This window comes from Sparus aurata, chromosome 18 (assembly GCF_900880675.1).
Source record: "Sparus aurata chromosome 18, fSpaAur1.1, whole genome shotgun sequence".
Taxonomy (NCBI): domain Eukaryota; kingdom Metazoa; phylum Chordata; class Actinopteri; order Spariformes; family Sparidae; genus Sparus; species Sparus aurata.
The window spans coordinates 10,788,082-10,809,482 of NC_044204.1; the positions used below are offsets into that span (position 1 = coordinate 10,788,082).

The 21,401-nt window shown below is 42.1% G+C and overlaps 1 protein-coding gene across 3 annotated transcripts in view; it reads left to right on the top strand.

The window, feature by feature from the left end:
* Positions 1–299: 299 nt before the first annotated feature.
* The window catches only part of LOC115568524 (GDNF family receptor alpha-1-like), a 52,128-nt gene continuing 31,026 nt past the window's right edge, over positions 300–21,401 (top strand). Inside the window, exon 1 of one of the 3 annotated variants that reach the window (XM_030395863.1) lies at positions 300–928. In XM_030395863.1, coding sequence (XP_030251723.1) covers positions 889–928 — 40 coding nt within the window. In that variant the 5' untranslated portion in view covers positions 300–888. Of the gene's footprint in view, positions 929–11,588; positions 11,667–21,129; positions 21,244–21,401 lie in introns of those variants that run through there. The other 2 variants (XM_030395864.1, XM_030395862.1) reach the window with 2 other exon arrangements.

Below are 21,401 nucleotides of genomic sequence, written 5' to 3' on the forward strand. Positions count from 1 at the left end.
AAAAAACCCAATGTAATCTTTGGGTTAATGGTATTCAGTTGTTTAGAAATACAAAAAGAGTTTGGGGTTACATTTATAAAAGTGAGAATCATGTTTGCTCTTGGTTGCACGTTTCAACAGCCATGTGGAATTGAAAAAAACAAAAAAAAACAAACGCAAAGCCGGAAGCTTTTGGGATTCTGGGAATGTGAATTAATTTCAATAATGGAGCTTTTCATCCCTCCTTCCCTGAAAGTGATGATGATGATGATGATGATGATGATGATCTGAGGAAGAGGAGGAAGAGGAGGAGGGAGAGGGAGAGGAGGGGGAGGGATATCACCAGTAGGCTAATAACCCCAGCCTCCTGCTGTCAGCGTCATGATCGCAGAATGTACCGGGACCCCCTCACCAGCGGAGCCGCGTCGTGATGACTGTCCGCGGGCAGAGAGCTGCAGCCCGGTGACGCTTGACATTTCCTCCATTCAGTAGTTGATTTCTCCAAGCGGCGCGGTGTGAGAGCTGGAGCCTTGGCACAATCATCCAAACACACACACTCACACTCACACACACTCGCACACACGCTCCCAGGCTGCTTCTCTGGTGTGTACTTCGTTCCGACACGCTCCTCCGAGGCTTCTCTTTCCTTTCCTTCTGGGGATTTGAAACTTGAGTTTGGACTTTACCGTCGCAAAGGCAGAGGACAAAAAAAAAAAAAAAAAAAAAGAAGAGAGGCGGACTTGACGGACGGTGTCGGTGCGGTGAATGTAGCAGGCAGGCTGGGTATCTGTCTGCGGGGCGCACAGCGGTGCTGCTGGACCAGCCGAGAACGCACCAAGTCCCCGTCCCACGTCCCCGTTCCACCGCCGCCCCCCTCACCTCATCCCAGGTGTCCCGAACACGGCAAAGATGATTCTCCTCGGGACCGTGCTCGCTCTTTTCCTCTCAGGTACGTGCGCTCCTCTGTTTATTCTCGGCATTAAGGAGAGAAATGTGTTTGGTGAAGCTTCGGAAGGAACACCAGGCTTTGTCTCAGTGCTCCTCCACTCGCAACTTGGATGGAGAGGAGGATGGAGAGTGAAAAGTTACACTTCATTTGTGGCCTCACATTTTCTTTTTTTCATTCCAAAGTAAAGAGATGCTCTGCCTCTTCTTCTTCTTATCTACTCCCAGGTTCAGTTTTTCCATTTTTTTGGCTCGTTTGCTCAATTTCACGGTGGTGCGGCCACGGGGATGTAAATAAGTTAATCTTTCTTCTCGCAACTTTTCTGCAGAGTAAAATGTTTCACATGGCTGTTACAGATGATTTAAATTCAAAGATATCATTTTTTCGTCGTTGTCCCAATAGTTAAGTCTTTTGGCTTTGCGCTCAGTTCAGAATAGATAATTAATGTGTCCGCTGTGTCTTGGTCCCACACGCCACTAGGCTACGCCCTTCAAGCTCCGAGCCCCTAACTGAAACTTTAAATGATGAGTGGACCCAGAAACATGGTGCTGACTTGACTGACTGACAGCCATCAGAACCCTCTGGGTTTGATTATTTGGGTAAACCAGGAATGATTGGTTTATTTATGGAAACAGACGCTCAAAGAAATCTCTGATATGTTATAATAAAATACTAAAATAACATTCGACATTTAATGTTTTAAACGTGTTTTGATATCGCACTTCTTGTAGATGAGAAAGGGAAATAAAAGGACAAAATTTACAAGACATAGATAAAATTATAGTTTTATTAATTATGTTTATTATTACTGTTATAGTTTGTATTAAGATGCTTTGGCAACATTGTATTGTATGCAGTCATGCCAATAAAGCCACTTGAATTGAATTGAATGATAAAAAACCCTACGAAACAGAAGCGGAATTTTCATGATAATTATAAAATGAATCACAGGAACAGCAGACTGCCTTTATTTTATTGTTTTCATTATTATATTCAAATGTCTCATGCAAATATATTGTCTGAAACAGAATTTGATCCTCCGTAGATTACGTGAAGCCCTCACTGATGACTGAGGTGTTCAACCACTTTATTTTCAGGTTTTTTTCAGCAGCTTGTTCTACGACACCGTGAGAAAAACAGACTCAGGCCTGGAATTTGATCGTATAGTACACAATAAGGCATTTTAAAGGATTATTAAGGGATATTTGACCCTGTGTGTACATCTCTTAACTGCAGCAGACATGCTTTTACTTGTTCTGGCTCGAGCGAGGTATTGTCTTGTTGACGACCTTGTTACTTTTATTTCTTTGTGTGTTTTATATGTGTGCAGGAGTGTGTGTGGGCACTAAAAGCTTGTAAATGAAAATGAAAATAAAAGAAAACAGGCGTCTTTACAGCGCTGTAAAACATACACGCAGGGCACTTCTCTGACAGGGTTGTTCGGAGCACAGTAGTGGATTGCGATTAAGCCCGAAACAACCATTTTGTGGAGTTCAGTGGCGGAGTATGTGCGGAGACTCACGGACAGGTGAAAAGGCAGTGTTAGCCAGAGAGATAAAGGGAAGCTTTAAACTAAAGAAACAGCAGACCAGTAAGGAAACAACATTCAAGTCACCATCCATGGTTTTTACATAACATACTTTATTATATATAGGGGTCAGTGTGCAGAGGGAAAGATCCACCAAAGCTGGACAAGGAACCAGAATGTGTTATCTGTCTCTGGCAGTGATCGTGACTGAGCAGAGAGGAAAATACTGCCGAGCGCTCGCTAGAGAAAATCAGAAGGGTCAATAAATGTGGAGACATACAGTGGGTATGACAGGCCCGGGTCAGTGGGCCAAAAACCTCTCCTGTCACCTACAATAATGAGGTGAGGCAAATCCTTGGAGGGCCTGGAGGTTAGATAACGGCAGGAGATTTGCCAACACACTGATCCTACACATTCTGGGTAAATACCGAAGTTCGTTAGAGACAAATGCATGGAAGTGATTAAATCTCTCAAAGTTTAGGAGCACACAGGGACAGACTGGGAAGCATGAAACAAAATTTGAGTGTTGTTTGGTCTTAAGAGTACCTCAGGAGGTTAGCGCGCACTTTAACAGGACACGGCGATATCGGCCTCATGTCGTTGGATGTTTTTCACAGTTTTATGTCTGGCAAACAAGAAGGGAGCTGATGGAGCACACTGGACCTGATGGTCCTTAAAAGCTGCAGGGTGACAGATCACTTTTAGTTCCTGCAGGAATTTTCATGCCACATCAGCCATCGCTCTCTTTCAGATGTGCTCGCTCACTTTTATTACCACTCAAATGTATTCAAATTTTGTACTAATTTACATCCATACATAGTGTTAAATCTATAGAGTGGATATCTACAAATCATTTTAAGCCCTCTGTTGTTGAAAACAATCTCTTGTTGCAGTTACACCTGTTGGATGAAGATTATATCAGTGGTTTCCAACCTTTTGGTCAGACAAACCCCTGCAGCCTCATCATAATCGTAATTGTTCAACAGTATCATCACAGGGGTTCTGGTTGATTTCAGCTGTATGTGATTCCACACAGAGTTCCATTAGACTTGGATGGAGGACGATCCTCTGCCCAGATTAGACCTCATTGACTTTTGTTGCTGATCTGGATACATGGCAGATCCAGGATTTTTTTTTCTACTTTCTTTAACATTGTGAGATAGGTTGTTTTTTTTTACATCGACACTGATTCCTCAGAGAGTAAGACATGGATCTGGATAACAAAAAAAAATAAAGCAGGTGTGTTGAAATTGCAGATGTCTAAGAGTGAGTACAAAACGCAGGGGTATACCATTGTAATTTTTTAGCAATTCTTTATGCACTCTTGTTGGCAGGTGTTACATATGGACCTGGCCGGTGTAAGACTGAGCTGTGTCTAACGCAGTCAGACAGCCGTAGTGAGTAGATTATCGTGACAGGAAATATACTATAGATCAACCTCGCACTGATGTGAAGGCATATTTGTGGGTTTCCTTTCCTCCTAAACACGCGTATGTGGATCTGTTATATCAAACATTATTTCTACCTTTTTCCATTTTCTGAATTAGCCAGGCCACTCTGCCTCCCTGCCAAGTACCCCTGGTGACAGCAGAAGATACCCCTGGTTGGGAATCAGTGTTGGTTATATGACTGCTGTAGCAGGACTAATGAAATTCCCCCACAGTGGTTTTATGTGCGCGTGGTCCGTGCTGCTGCACAGCCCCGCTGTGTTCATTAGCCGTGTTAATGACTGTCCGGCTTGTAGTGACACTGTAATGTTGAGTGACAGGCTCATATATCTCCCTGTCTCTTGGCCTCAGGTTTACCCCCCCCTCCCCCCCACCCTCAAGGCTTTCAGGTCGTGTCTGATTCGACTTTCTTTTTTTTTTCAATCTCAATCTAAATTCCTCCTTGGATTCAGCGACGCGTCAGAATAAATTGTTCAAGTCGTTCAATGAGGAAGTGCAGTCAACCGACGCCGGTGTGCAAACACATTTGGAGCGGCGGTGGCTGACGTCTTATCGGTGTGCAGGCAGGTGTGCATGTTGGTGTGTGTTTTTAGGGGTGGGAGGGAGAGTGAAAGGACTCATTCTGCTTAGACACCACAAGTGGGTTTCTGAAGGGATACTGATACTGATACTTCGGGAGTGGAGTTGCCCACCGGGGATATTTACCTGCTCTTTTAGATCATAACCCCTTAACATACGTCTGTTTTCCTTTCGGTTCCCTGTAAAAAGCTTTGGAAGCTTCTTTGTGAGGGCTGGGCTCCTACAGAACAGTACACTATTTCCAACTCAATTTGAATTCCATCAGGCTTGGTATTCAATTCGAAAGAAAGTTGTCTGTGGTGTTTCGTGGTGTTCCTCTCACTGGTTTAAAGTAAAGGAAAAAACAAAAATAAAGGACAGCACTCCTGTCAAACTCTTTGTTCTTGCCACACGGACGTTTTGGGCAAGACACCCTTCTTCGGCGTGTATTCTGGCAAAATCACAGTAAAGCTACACAGGCGTGCTGATTATAGGTTATCCAAAACTGCCCAACATACATGCCCCAATAGGGGGAGCTGTATGTTTTTGAAGGAGAGCAAAGGACCACGCAGGGTCTCATAAAAACAAAACCAAAATCTCACAACGGAATAGCACCTAACTGTATCATAGACACCACAAAGCACAAGTTTGCCTCACAGGAAACAAGGAAATGAAATCTCCTGGTTCAGTCCCTTTGGAATCCGAGTGTCGAGGAAGTGTATCCAATGGGCTTCTCTCTGGAGGAGGATTGTGTCCCTGTTACCATCTCTCCAAGGCATTCTCACTGCCTCAATGCCCTTGTAATGTAGTTCACTTAAACGGTGGTTATGACTGTCAAAGTGCCTGGCTACTGACGATTGAACATCCAAGTTACAGAAAGAACGCTAATGCTCACAGATTCTGGTTTTTAACTCTGTTTAGTTTTGCCTACACAATGCATATTACTAGGGCATTTTGAGAGGCTTCTCCCTGGTTTGTTGTGTCATGTAGGCACCAAATAAAGTTAAGCAACATTTGAATCATTTGTGAAAAAAACAACACCCACACAGTCCAGATTAAGCAGATTAGCTGAGTTTTTGAGTGTTATGTGCTTCAAAATAGTCTAGGCCGCAGTCATTCCTCTTTAATCCCCAAACAGCCACCTGTTTAACGTATTATTTCCTAAGTTTCCCTGTGTTACTGAGTTAAATGTTAATTGTTGTCTCCCAATCACACGTTATTTATGTCATAATCGCGGATTAGCAAATGTTGTGGTCATTTATCATGACAATACAAGGTTTGAGAGTTTCAAAGCTAACCCCATTAAGTTTTGTGAACCATTTGAATGTTTTACCTTTAGACTTGATATCAGGGTATTTAATGGCTACTGTAGGGATAGATACAACAAACGTATGATAATATATTATTAATTACTATGTATTACATTATAGCGCAATGCTTGTTTTCACGTAGAGAGCACAGAGTGAGACACTTGTGAGGAATAGCTGCCACAGTTAATTTATCTCGGGATAACAAGATAAATTAATTCATAATCAGAAGAAAATTATATTGGTAATCTCAAGATAACGGCAACTAAAAAATAATTGCACCTATGGCAGCTAGAGGCTTATGTAGAAAATAAAAAGTTAAGCATTTTTAAAACTAGGTTTTCAGTGGCGCCGTCATCAGAGTCTCTGAGACCAAATTAAGATGATGAATATTATCACTGTTTTAAGGCCTGGTTACAACAGAATGCCTTTTGTAGAACAGTATAAACGGTCAGAGGAGGTTAAATAAAAGCATTGGTTGAACATAGCCAATAAGCTATGATAGCTTCCTTCTTTTTCGACTCTTTGGCTGCCCATTCTCGCGTAGGTTAGCACATTTACCATAAGTTAATGATGCAACATTACATTTCTTCAGGTTCAGTTCAGTTTTTGTGCTAATGTTCTGGTTAGGTCAAGTTTAGGAAAACATTAGTTTTAGCTTAAAAAAAAAAAAAAGCCACAAACACAGCTGGAAATTGTCCCGAGGTCTCCTTATAAATGTCATGGAAGTCAGGTAATGACCATATACTGTGAACATGATGCAACACATTTTGTAGACTTGTTAATATGGTATGTGTATATGACAAGCACAGGTTTGACTATGGAACTGTGATTTGCAGAAATGTTAACTGCTAACATTGTAGAAAAAAGTTGTGAGTCACTAATCTGCAAGCTATTTCACTAACGATGGCAATTCTTTTGGAATTATTAAATTTGTCGTAAAATCTCAGTTTGAAATGTTGGTGTGACCATGTCTTTAGACTTCAGGCATTCAACATGACCACTGAACTAACCTTCAAGTTAAAAATGAATTGAATGAATCTTAAAATAAAAGGTAAATGACAAAAATATATATTGATAAAGGATACTAAAAGACAACACCCGCCCACCCACAGTCTGTTCCCTCTGTTGCCATCTGACAACGCGTACAGGTGTATCTGCTACCATATCACCAGACTACAGAGCAGCTTCATCCCTCAGATTGTGAGTCTGGTGAACTCATCCTCAACACTCCTTTTCTTGATTAGCATTAAGGGACAACAAGCTACATTTGATGATCAAACCCTGAGTTGACGACTAAATTAACCTTTGAATAAAGTATGTAACACAGTGTGTGTCTAACTTTAGACACTCCCACAGCTAAACACCACACCTCCACTTATAGCACACACACACACACACACACACACACACACACACACACACACACACACACACACACGCACGCACACACACACACACACACACACAAACACAGGTGTCAGGTGTTTTAAAGTTTCTTACTGTGCTAACACACCCATTACTGAAGGTTGCACAATGCTGCAGGGGTGTGTGCTTTGAACAACAGGGGTCCTTCCAGCAGGTGGAGCGAGACAGAGAGAGAATGTCTTATCTGTATTGATCTCCGGTGACTGACGATGACATCTATGAAGAGCAATGAGGCCAGAGAAATGAGCATCATAAACCTACTCTCATGATAAGTGTAAAAAGCTGCTCGAAATAGGAGAGGCCATCATCCCCCGTCAGAGGGGACACGGAGACGGAGAGACAGTGACAGAGAGGGACAGAGACAGAGAGACAGTGACAGATGAAGATAAAGATATAGAGACACACAGAGACAGAGAGACAGAAAGAATGACAGCGACAAAGAGGGACAGAGACACAGAGAGAGACACAGATAAATTGAGAGAGAGATAGAGATAGAGAGACAGCAACAAAGAGACACAGAGACAGAGAGAGAGACACACAGAGAGACAGGGAGCCAGAGAGAGAGAGAGAGAGAGAGAGAAAAAGATGAGGATTAGGGGTGTGTGTGTGTGTGTGTGTGTGTGTGTGTGTGTGTGTGTGTGTGTGTGAAGTAAATGAACTGGGTGGATGAAGTAAGGAAATCCATCTTCCTTCTTCAGTCACATTTAATGAAAAATGAGCAACTTACCTGGCCTCCATCCACCTCGTTCCATCTGATCAGGGTTCGGAGGTGTGTGTGTGGTGTGCTCATGGGTCAGTGTGTGTGTGTTTGTGTGTGTGTGTGTGTGTGTGTGTGTGTGTGATAGCGTTCTTCTCAAAGGGAATGGTGTATCCAAGGGGGTAGTTTGGAGGTCTTCTGTGTGTTTTGTTGATAACTGGGATTTGGAACCCAAACACAGGGCCGGCAGATGGTGTGTTGGCTTCTGCCTCCATGGCTGTGTGTGTGTGTGTGTGTGTGTGTGGTGTGTGTGTATGTGGGTGTGTGTGTGTGAAGTGTGTGAACAGGCGTCAGATTGAGTGCTGTGTGTGTGCATGTGTATGTTGGCGTGTCCTTACTCAAACTCAGTGTCCGACTGGAGTTAGTGGTCCCTGAAGGTACCGCTGCTCTCTGTGGTCAGGGCCTGGTCTGATCCCAGGTCGGCCGCGGCCTGACCTCAGGCCCATCTGCTATCATGATGACAGATGTGTCAGAGACTGGCTTCAGATCTGTGGCTGTTGGCGGGGAGGAACCTCTGCCAGACATTTAGTTTGGGTCCTTAAATCCAAAATATGTTTGGAAACGTACTGAATCAAATGTGTTTCTGGCTTTTGAGTCTTTGAGCAGTGCTGGGTGTGGCCAGCATGTTTTTTCAGGTTTAATTCACGACAACTGGCGTCCTGTTGTGTTGCCGCTGCACAGGTTAGAGTTATCGTATGTTGTATGTGAGCCCTGCATCCCCCCTCTAACAGTTGGAGCCTCACCTGATGATTGTACTACTCTGCCAGAACACAAGGACTGGAGGTGGCACCTCCTTTAACACACAATGACACGGAAGAGGTTCCTTTGCAAAGCTAAATAAAAATGGGAGGCATTCATCACTGTCTGAGACCTTTGCAACCATCCCTGCATTATCCATTATTTTCTCTTCGATGACAATTACCCTAATTATAGCTCCCCTATTACCTCGGGTTTCACAAACAAGCGCGAGTAAGAAATGTAGTGGCTTAGTGATTTAGAGTCTGAGTGTCTGTGAAATGTGTCTAGAAATGTGCAGGTGACACACTGACTTCTGTACGAACGATTCTTGTAAATGTAGGAGAGGCAAGAGTGCCGGGCTGCTGGCATAAAGTGGCAGGGAGGGGAACAGAGCTCAGCTCATACTGTTGATTTCCTGCAAACTGCTCCACATGATCTTGCTCCCACAATTTTTTTTTTATTATTGGATTGGTTGACCTACCCTGGTGCTGCAGAACTAATTTTACCAATATGATGAAGTTTTTGCTCTGTTAAAAGGTCACTCAGACTCCAATTATTGGCTCTCAATTTAAGCTTCTACCAAGGAAGCACAGAATAGGGAGCCAAAGTCGATGCAGCGACCCTTAGATGTCCCCTTATCACAGGCTGTAAACAGTCTGTCCTCACCCTGTTCCAGACTGTCACTCCAGTATGAGGCCTTCAGACTTCCTGGCCATGAGACATGTTCTTATTCTCCAGAGGAGGTAGTCACAGAGGAGAGACAACCTGTGTATGTCAGGGTAAGCAGGCAGAACAGTACAGGAGTGTGACGGTCTGATGGTGTTCGGTCTGCAGACATATCCTTCACTCATCAAATAAAAGAGAGACGTCCCAAACTTCAACTCACGAAGACTTGTTACAGGACCAAACAACAGTAACGTGATAGCAGGTCGTGTCTTCAGCGTCTTACTTGAGGAAAGAAATACAGAATTCACATGTATAAAAAGTGTCTCATCCTGTCCGTCCTACTGACTCTTCGTCACACTTCAGCCTGAAAAACAGAGTCCGTCCCCGGCAGAGAGAGCCAGCAAGCTCCTGCTGTTTGCTGGAGGTGATTATGTGATGAGATTTAGAGAAAAAACTTTAACTCACCATGTCTTTGTCTCCTTCACTGTTGTGTTGTTGTAGTTGTAGTTCATGTCTCTGGAAACGAATATAGAGAAAAATCATAAAATTCAATGAGGCAAAGTCATGACGAGTCATCACCCCTGACCGAGTCTTCAGTGAACTCTGCCCAGAAAACAGCCTCCCTCTCTGGGAGTGAGAGTCAGACAGGGTCTGCTATTTACTGCTGGTGATTATGTGATGATGTCCTTTAGAGCAAAAAAACTCTAAGGTCTCTGGTAATCCCAGCAGTGACATACTAAAGTACATTAGTCAAGTAAGTGACTGTACCAGTACAATTTTGAACTACTTGATTGGTTTTAGTCGAGTATTTGCATTTTCTGACTCTCCTACATTATGGAGGCAAGTATTAGACTTCTAACTTCACTACACGTATTTGATAACTTAAGTTACTTTGCTGATTCAGATTGTTACGCTTGTTAGCTAGACTTTGTGTTGGAGTTAGCGCTATATCAAATTCCTTACAATTTTTATCAATTTTTATTGTGAACGCATATTGGTTCAAAATATTGGTTATCAGTCGTTTGCATTACTTACAGTGTTTATCAGACCTGAAAAAAAAACATATTGGTTGACCCTTGATTAATAGCAGCTACTTTGCTCAGACGAGGGCTTGAAATTTGTTTGTATTTTTTCTTTCTTACTTAACAATGCTGATATGTTGTGTTCTGTCTTGTGACAAATGTAGTTATTGTAAGTCGCTTACAGCATCTGCTGAATGCCCTAAATGTAAATGTAAAATGTAAATGTTCCACCGTGACTGCCCCCTGCTGAAGAGTTAGCTATGGTCTGTCATACTTAGACTTTTGAAGTTGAATTTAATCAGATATCAAATGTCTTGTTCAAATAGTAGTTTAATTTTGAAAACTCCAATAAAATCACAGTTTTTAAAGTGACAAAAAGAAAAAACAGAAAATTGTTGGATACCACACTTTTGCATTGTTGCGGCAGGACTCAATGTAAACTCCTGATGTACACGGCTCTACTTCAGCAGAAGTACTAATGAACAATAAGTCTGACTCAGCTGATGTAGACCGATGATATAAAGCCAGCCATTATTACACTATATCAGTTGGCTTTCTCCTCCCTTTGTCTATCTGTGTTGTTAAAATCCCGGCTGCTACAGGAAACAACAACAACCTCTGAGCTAGCAATCTTAATGCTGAAAATGGGAAGTTACTCTAACACTAACTTAGATAGCAGCTGTTACCTTTTTCCCTTTTGCAGCTGTCTTAATGCCAGGGCTCGCCTCCCCACATACAAAAATAAGTTGACCCTGACAATATGGAGCACTGTCACTTCATCCTGAGAAGATAACTGTGGCTGGTTTAACGAAATACAAACAAGCTCGAGTACTTATCCCTTACACCAGAATAAGAGGTGGTGCAGCCAGATTTCCCCTGTGCTGACACAGCTCTGTGGAGCTGTGGTGAGGTCTGGCTATGTAAGACTAATGAATAATTAAACTTTCTGTTCATGTACTGATGACCTCACTCCTCAATGATCAATTTAACTTTGGGTTTTTAGAGATGGCTGTCTTTTTCTTTGTTTGTTCACTCGGCTGTGGTTGCCATTATTCCTCATTTTACTCAACCAGTTACTTCTCTCTTTGTTCCGGACAAACCAGAAAATGTGAAACGCATCACTTCCACTTCTCATCACAGTGGTGGGAATACTTTCACCCAGAGAAACACTTCTTTTATCCTGCGTCACCACTGCGAGCTCTGAGTCTCCAGTGCAAGAGGAATATGGATGTACAGAGAGAGGCATAAGAGCTGGTATATATATTTAACAGCCAGTATATTCTGACCAGGTGAGTCAGAGATATTGTGCACTTATATCACCATCTGATGTTAAAGTGCATCATTAAAAGATGATGAGCTGGTGTGTGAGCTGCTGGCTGTCATAGGTTAAATGGCCACAGTTGATTGTTGTCTATATCATGTTTTTTTTAAATGTTTATTAGACCTTCAATGTCAAACATCAGAAGAACTGGGAGAATTCTGTTGGATATTCTTTATAATTGATAATATATTGTTTATTTCAGAGTTGCACTGACACGAGGAGGATGAGCCATTATTGTGACTATCCAGAACAGTTCCACAGGAATGAATAATATAATCTGGATCAGTGTTTCCCACAGAATTATGGAATTAGATTTGTGCCAAAAGAAACAAACAAAACTTCTTAAATGTCAAACAAAAACAGGAATTTGAGAGAACATAAAACTCATTTCAAAAATAAAACTAAGAACTTGCAATCAAATAATTTGTCAAATAGTGTAAAATATTGGTCTTTTACTCTTCTAATAATGCATTATTTTGTTTACGGTTCCCTCTGCTGGTCTCTCTCCGCTCAGACTTTTGCGCTGACTCTCAGCTTTGTGCTCTCTCTGCAGCTCTTTCTCGTTTGCACTCCCTGACTTTTTGTTTGCAGTTTTGGCACAAACCTCTCGGGTGGGCGGGACTTTTCAGCAGAGCGTCCCCATTGGCTAATTAGTTGTTGACTGACACAGCTCAGTACCCATGTGTAGATAGCTAGCGCGCTAAATGACCCCGGCTTTAAAACGGAGAGAAGAAGAGATGACGATGACCACAATGACACTGAAGAACAATATATGTATGTCATAACTACTTACATTTCACTTGTTTTTCTGGTGTGGGTTGTTACTGTTGGTCTTCATTGTCGTCGTCATCTTCTTCTCTCCGTTTTAAAGCTGGGGTCATTTAGCGCGCTAGCTATCTACACATGGGTACTGAGCTGTGTCAGTCAAAATCTACCTAGCCAATGGGGACGCTCTGCTGAAAAGGCCCGCCTACCCGAGAGGTTTGTGCCAAAACTGCAAACAAAAAGTCAGGGAGCGCAAACGAGAAAGAGCTGCAGAGAGAGCGCAAAGCTGAGAGTCAGCGCAAAAGTCTGAGCGGAGAGAGACCAGCAGAGGGAACCGTAAACAAACTAATGCATTATTAGAAGAGTAAAAGACCAATATTTTACACTATTTGACAAATTATTTGATTGCAAGTTCTAATTTTTTTTTTGAAATGAGTTTTATGTTCTCTCAAATTCCTGTTTTTTTTACATTTAAGAACTTTTGTTTGTTTCTTTTGGCACAAATCTAATTCCATACAGAATCAGATTTTAATTGTGGCGGTGGATGGGAATAAAATGTCATCCGGCAGCCCTTCTAGACTCTCCAATTTTTATTGGCCCGAATTGTCCAAACTCTGACGGTAAAAACTTGTCATTTTGCGAGTGTTGTGAGGCTTTTATTACTGTTTCACAGACGTGTCTTTCGCAATTAGCTTTTGGGAAAAAAAGTCCCCAGTGCATCACATGACAATGTCAATACATGGCTTGGCCCCGACAAAACCTGGCTTTAAGGCGTGGCACTCTTTGGGGGGCCTGATCTCGACGAGGACGGCAATTGCAGTAAATAGTCCTCCTCCTCTTCTTTGGGGCGGCGTTTAGCTCAGTTGGTAGCACGCGCCTCCCATGTGCCGAGGCTCTGCAGCGGACCCGGGTTCAACTCACGGCCTGGGTCCCTTTGCTGCGTGTCACTCCCCCTCTCTCTCTCCCTGTTTCCTGTCATATCTTCAGCTGTTCTATCAATAAAGCCATAAAAAGGCCAAAAAAATATAAAAAATAAATAAAATAAAATAGTCCTCCTCTTCTTTGTTGGTTTTACCGGCAGGCTACAAACCACACCGCCATCCACTGTATCGGAATATATAACATCAGGCTATTCACTGACGGGTGCCCTCTCTTGAGTGAGTGAGAACAGGACGCACAGCTCCAAAGATATAAAATCTATATGTGGTGGCTAGTGTTGATATTGGGGCGGACCGCCACAAAAAAGTGAACGTGTGGGAAACACTGTGAATATCAATTAGCATTTAAGCGCTTCTGGTTAGCCGGCCTTGATGTCAACATTTTTGTTTTTTGGGGATATTTTTTAGTTAAATTCCTAAAATAAGCTCTGTGTTCTGATGTTTTTTTTTTTGTTTGTTTGTTTTTCCATGGACAATGTTGTGATGCTGTTTTGCTGGGAAGTGTCAGACGATAATAACTCAATTTGGATAAACTGTTCCTTAAACATAAACCATTTTTTTTTTAATCTTTTCTTGAACCTTTCCAAACTGCAACCATTTCACAGTTTTAACCACAGTTATTATTGTTTACCATGATGACAAAGGTCACCAGACTATTATTACCATGGCAATGAACATCACTTACCTTGATCCTCCCCTGCTTGTCTGAATTGGGCTAGTTGTTGACAAGATTCAGACACACCAGGTGTAGACCCTAATGCACGACTCACAGGCAGTTCAGGGCTTCCAAAAGTGCAGTCGGCACTGAGGGCAGGTTCAGTACACATAAAAATTAGAGACAGAGGCAAGGTAGGGTCAAAGAATAGGGTCAGATACACTGGGTACAATGCTGGGACACATGCTACGAAGGGCGAAGATGAACTGGCAAAGGAACAAACAAGGAAGGTAGGGATAATAACACACAGCTGAAACACATTGGGAAGGGGCGGACCATCGCAATGGGGGGAACACACAAGGACAGGAAGGGATCTGAAACGAAAGGAGAATTAGACACCAAACTAAAACAGGAAACAGAACTGAAAGAACAAGGGAAAAACAAGACATGACCTTAAGACCTGAAAAGACTTGACAACTGTACACACAACAAGCTGTTGGTCAAATGTTTCCTCTGTCTAGTGGAAATTTCAGAATAAGAGGCTGACAGATCAATAGCCGGTTCCTACCAAAATACAGCACATCAGCTAAGTATTGACACTGAGCAAATTTTAACCTGGCATTTTTCGTAACAAGTGACACTGGTAATCTCTTTTTATTTGCTAATCTAGCAGCTGTACAGACTAGCTAGAAAGACATGCACTGCCTGTGTGAATGTGTGTGTGTGTAGAGTGTGAGCTACAGTGTGTTGGCAGCTAAGCCTCAGACTGATCTTAAAACACACCAGAATTTCCACTTCTTTCAGAGCTCCTTTTTTTGGGTTATACAGCCTTAAGTGCAAATTGGTGTTGAAACATTTTAACGAACATCTTCGCTTCAGTTCACTGCCTAGAGTACATCTGGGTCAACACACACCCCTTCTCAATAAAGTCCAAGCCAAATACCTTCAAAATTCTAGAGGAGTTCCAGACATTTTGAGAGTCACACTTATCCCTACTTTTTTGTCCGAACCGAAAGTAAGATAAGACTCTCGTGTGTGTATGTTCAGTCTGTGAACACATGCAGACAGCAGACAGTCAGCTTAACTCACCATAGAGAATGGAAACAGGGCGGAATGGCTAACGTTAGCCTGGCTCTGTTCAAAGGTAACAAAATCTGCTCAAACAGCAACTTCCAGGCCAGTCCACATTGGGTTTTTGACATCCATTTATTCCCCTGTCTCAGTCACCTGGTTCTAAAGAAAGAGACGGATAAATGGAGGTGGAAGTCGCTGTGGACTGACCAAAGTGTACACTTCAGTAACACTGTCGCTCACATCTTGCTTTGATGCGGATTCCTCATTATTTAACATGTTTCATATCGTTTTTGTTGAGATTTCAAAAAGACAATTTGTGGTTTGATGGAGGTTTATGTGTCAGACTATATTTTGGCTGGGAGCAGTGACTCCCTGGAGTCTTCTCACCGTGAGCTTGTCAGGCACCCAGCCAACAAACAGGCTGGCACACAGCCTCCATCAACGCAATTTTGTTAGTTTGTAAAAAATATTAAATGGTTAAAATTAGTTTCCTTTGTGTATCAATTTCAGTACATTTATGCTAGTGTATATTTTTTTTTAATCACTGGATGCCAAATTGTCAGCTGTTCTGAACGGATGCATATTGACTTTAGCATGATGTGGCCTACTGGTGAAACAAATTTCCCCATGGGGACTAAAAATTAAGACAGAGTAAGTTATCTGTTCTCACTTTTTTCATGTAGATCTGATCCCACGCATACCTTGATTAAAGAATTGATAGAAGGTAAACATACCTGTCTGTAAAATCTTTATGTGTGTTCTGTCCTTCATTGTGATCTGATCTGAACCTGTAAAGTTTTGTGACTGCATTGTGCACTGTTGTGAAACTGGTTGATTTTTTTCAGTCAGTCAAAAGACAGAGACATACTGTCATTTCCAAAAGTTTCCATCCACTCATAAAGGACATTTATATCATGGCAGTCTTCACTTCCAATAAGTTTTTATTTTTCTGTGCTAGAATGGGAGGAACACAAACTACTTTGTTACAAAAACATTCATAAAGTGTGTTTCAGTAATTCATTTTTATAGGTCTTCTGAAAATGTGACCAAATCTGCTGGACCAAAAATATACATGCAGCAACTTGAATAATTGATTTAGGTGATTATTGACAGTTGTGTGAACAAATGTTCTTGGTAGCATGGCCTCTGAACTTCTTCTGAGTGATTCTGATTGATAACAGCTGGAGTCTTTTCTGGGCCCATTTTAATAGGGCTTGTTTGATGCTGCCATTAGACTCAGAGCTGCAGACACTACAATGGGAAAGTCTAAGGAGCTCAGCATTGATCTGAAAGAGCACATTATTGATTTGAACAAGTCAGGAAAGTCACTTGGAACCATTTCAAAGCATTTAGAGATCAACTGTACAAACAACTGTTTGTAAGTTAGTGCATGGCACAGTTGTGTCACTGCCACGATCAGGAAGGAAACACAAACTATCACCTGCTGCTGAGAGAAAACTGGTCAGGATAGTCAAGAGTTAACCAAAAACAACCAAAAAGCACATCTTCAAACTTCATGAATGTTTTTGTGACAAGGTAGTTTGTGTTCCACTCATTCATCACAGAGACATGAGAGCTGTAGAAACCATTGGAGGTGAAGACGACCACGACTGTATGAAGACCTGGCAGAATACTCGAAATACTGAAATACTCAAAATACTCGTGGCTGGTACCAAACATGTCTTCCCGGAAGCAGCTTCTCAGACTCTTCTGTGTATTCACACAGTGCCTGTGTGCAGCAGATGGCATACTGGATGTTCATTGTTTTCAGTGGGAAAACAAAGATAAACTCCAGCAGCACTGATGGAGAGTGCTGCATGCTGCCTGCAGTCACTGTGTGGCAAAAAAAACTTTAATCTTGCCTTCTGCTGTCTGCTGGTGACAAACACGTTTTGGGGATCCAACCAAAATGGTGGCACATACATTTATTTATCCACATGTACTCGTTGTTCTCGTCCAGTAAAGATAAATGAGTGAAGAGCTTCTTCCTCTGAACATTTGGAGTCTGAGAGGAAAAAGACTTACTGCCAAAGCTAAGGTTAGCTAAACAGTTTCACTTCCATGCTGGCCTTGTTTGTAGTCAGACTGGCCCTTCTAGCTTGGCAACGTGCACAGTGCATCTTGGACTTCCTGTGGGAACACCTCTTGAGAAACTCCTAAAGGGGCCTGCCACTACAATAACAAGGCAACAAAAACACTGGCTACCTTATTCATTTCAGTGGGACCTGCTTGGGTTTAGTGCAGGGTCCCATCATAGAATAGAGTAGCTGGAAAAAAGTTGGTTCCTGCACTCGTTGGCACTGTGTCTTTCACTGTAGTATTAATATGCCTCTTACTTCACCAGCATTGAATGGAGAAGAAAAAACATTTAGTGTAAAACCTTAGCTTATTGGTTCAGAAACTCTCATTCAGAATCACATTGACATTTGTAGTGATGCAATTTAATGATTGCATTTTGTGTGGGTGACTGATATTTCTGTGTTTAGTGACACTGACAAACACCATTTCAAATCAACACTTTCACCTGATCAGTGAGTCTTTGTCGGCGTATCTTGGGTTTTTATTTTGCCTGATTCAGTTATATACTGTTGATTTGGATGTGTTGTCAAGCTGCCTCTAAATAAGAAGCTCTGACAAACACTAACAAACGCTCAGGATGATGGTAGAGGTGTTTGTTTACTGGTGTCCGTGCCAGGTGAGAGACATGAAGAACTGTAACTGATGCAGTGACAATTAGTGGCTATTTCACATTGTAACTTGCTGAGAACATATACTGCATCTGCTACATGTACACTGTAAACCCAGATATCACCTTTCCCATTGCTAAATCAAACTAGCTGCTTGCACCTGTCAGGTGAAATATGCAGTACAATGATCATGTTAAACACAGATCTTTAAGGGCCTGATTTGTAACATATTATCAGACTTCCTAGCATGCATTGTTTGCACTGAGACCTGTCTTTTTTTATAGCTTGAAGAAAACTCATTATGAGGAAAAACCTACTGTGTGTCTTTAATACGTTTTAATATAAATCACAAAGACATTACTAACCATGACAGAGTTCAGTTATGAATTAAGTGTCCACTGTCTCACGCTGCTAACAGTTTGACAAAGAAAAGCTTGGGAGTAGTTTTAACTTAGTGCCAATGTTGGAACGAAGTAGCTCCACTAGCAACAGCATCAGCTGTTAGGAAGGATTGTGTTGATGAACAGTAGAATTCTGTTGGACTGAGTTGTCTAGTTAACGACAAAAAGTGATTTCATGCAACTTCGACTCCAGGGAAGAAGTCATTTATGTGATCTACTGATTTTGAGTAACGCTTCCATGTTTAGTTTCAGCTTGTGTAAAAACTAGCTGTTGAAGGCAAATGCTTTCCTCGTAATTTTCAAAGTCAACTAATGTGGGTTAAGAGTGTAGTTCTAACAAGTATCACATGGCAGACAAATCTAATGTGTGATCTACATAATTAATGTTGATGAGGGTTTCTCAGTCATCCAAGACTTGTCTCAGTTTCTTAAAGACATTTCAGCTCTCATCCAAGAGGCCTCTTCAGTTCTAGATGCTTGAATGAGAGGTGAAATGTCTTCAAGAAACTGAAAAAAGTCTGTTGCTTATGATACAGCATTTAGAATTACATCATTAATGATTTTCTTCATCTGGGCAACACCTTTGTGAGAGTTGTGAGAGTCAGCAGTAAATGTTCTGTAGATGGGGTCCCTTACCCTTGTTTGTTCTGTCTTCAGTTGAGTAAAGGCCAGCAGTGTTTTTGGTGAGCTTTAATGCTGTCTGGAGGACTGACACACAGCCAAAGTAGTCTGTTTATGCTGGATTCACTCAGGTGTGCAGCGTGGAATAAAGCGGTTTTGATTAGTGTCACAGTATAGAAAATTACATATCAAATGATCTACTGAGGAAAAAAGATCTGTGAATGAATGACATAAAGTTGGCTTTGCATGCCTTTTCGCCACTTGGTTAGATTTATCTGTCATCTCTGTGTTTGAGATGAATACATTTGTATATTTCTTTCATTGTGTCAGGAGTTGGGTAAACAAAAGCTGCTGAGTTTGTTGCCTGTTGGCTAGCTGTTTACCCCCATTTCCAGACTTCATGCTAAGCTTAGCTAACTCTGTGCAAGAAAGTGAATACGTATATTTACCGAAAAATGATGCGCTATCCTTTCGTCACTTAGGGAGAAATTGTACATTTAAAACTGCTGTCACTGGCTTCTTGTAAACTCAATCCACACTGAAGTGAATTCATTGAAGGACTGCTAACGTTAGCTGCAAGACTTAGCGAGCAGGCCATAACTGTCTAACAGCAGCCAAACTCTATAAACCACCTCAGTTCAGGATTCACTGTCATCAAACTGGCTGCAGTTGGCCTCAGAGTTCATGTTTGGTCCCGACACCGGCCGTGTTCACCTGGAGCCCGGTACAGTTAGCAGCTGTTAGCAGTTAATATAGAAACAAGTACAGCATCTGTTGATCAGGAAACTCCGTAAATTCAGAGAGGGCTCAGGCAGAGCAGCTGGAGGATGTTAGAAGACAACAGAAAACAGTTTTTGTACACTGAACTCTGAGCTCTGTGCCGCTCGCTCAGCACTTACAGGCAAAGAATGATTGATGGTGGATGACATGATATTATTGGTTAAAAGTGTAGGTTAAACCTCATGTAAACACACATGACATAGATGAAAGAAGAAACGTATTTCTGTCATTTCTGTCATGAGTTGTCATCCTGTGGTCACCTGCTACACATCTGATGAACTTAAGTAATGGTTGAGCAGTTATGGGTTGGTTCAAATTTCAAGTGATACAGGACTATACGTAAGGGATAATGCCTGACGAGGTGTCCATAAACAGGAGTTAATGGACGTCGCGGAGGCAACCGTCCTCCGCTGCGCGTCGGACGGTTGCCTCCGTGAAGTCCATTAACTCCTGTTTATGGACACCTCGAAGGGCATTATCCCGCTTATACCATGGTCACTTGCCAAAGAAAATAAATTCGGACCATTAATTTACATTTTCATGCGTTTTACAATCAAAATATAAACTTTTTCACAAGCCATAACTTGGTTTCCCTGGTAACGCCTGAGGGTTTGACTAATACCTGGAACAATCATTACTCTCCCGTAAGATTCTTATGCAACGGAGACGTTGTTCACTCCTCCAGTAAATAGGACGGATCATAGATACGACTTGGCAACGGGAGATATTCTAGTCCGCTCAGCAATGAGCCAGAAAGCTAACGCTATGCTAGCAAGATTCAAAGTCAATAACATTGCGCACGGTTGACAAACAGAAAATATAATTTGACAGTATGCTAGCTAACACGATTAGCTAGCTAACCAGTCATGTCATTGTCCCCAAATCAATAGCAAAATTTTCACGAACAAATGACCGGCCGTGTGTAACGTTACTGTGGCCGCAGCCTGAAGTTAGAGAGCTGAACAGCGAACGGGATGTGAGACAACTCGCGTATCAGTAAATTTAGAGGGGAAGTGTACTTTCTGCAGTTTGTGTGTTACAGTCGCCACCCTGTGGTGTTTAGAGGATAAGACACTTAAGGACTCACGGACTGAACTCAGTGCTTGGAATATAATATTAAGGTTTGATATGCCAGCTAGCGCATTAATTTACAGCAGTGAACAGTCAATTTGACTGGAACTACTTAGTAGGTGTCCATATATCAGGGGTTAATGGACACCCTGCAGCCAATCAGAATCGAGTATTCCCCCAGACCATGGTATAAAGTTTGATATTGGATTCAGTTTGATTGAATAAAAAGGGAACTGTTTGGCATTAGTGAAGGTATGCACTCTACTGACTTGTAGCTTTGAGATTTAGTACGTCAGACGAACTCCCTGCACTGTTGTGTGTGTGCTACTGGCAGACGGCATGTGTGTGACCTGGGCGTCTCATGACTCCATAGGGAGCTGCAGACACTGGAGGACGTCATGTTTTAAAGGGACAAAGCCGCATTTCCTGTGCGTCAGAGATGCAAACAGATTTGTTTGTGGAAGTTTGATGATGAGACGCTGGCATGAGACGGGACAGTCTCTGGTCAGGATCAAGCTGCTCCAGCCGGCGGTTAGACTGATGTGCGGACAAAGTGAGTTGTGGCAGAGTGTCGGGATGCGGCGGTCCACAAAGGCTGTTTGTTCAACCAACAATGTTTTATGTATGTGGTTAGTCTTTCATCAGCACACTCAGTATTCAATTTACATACTGTCTACTGATCCGGCACTGAATGTTAAGCTGTTTATGCTC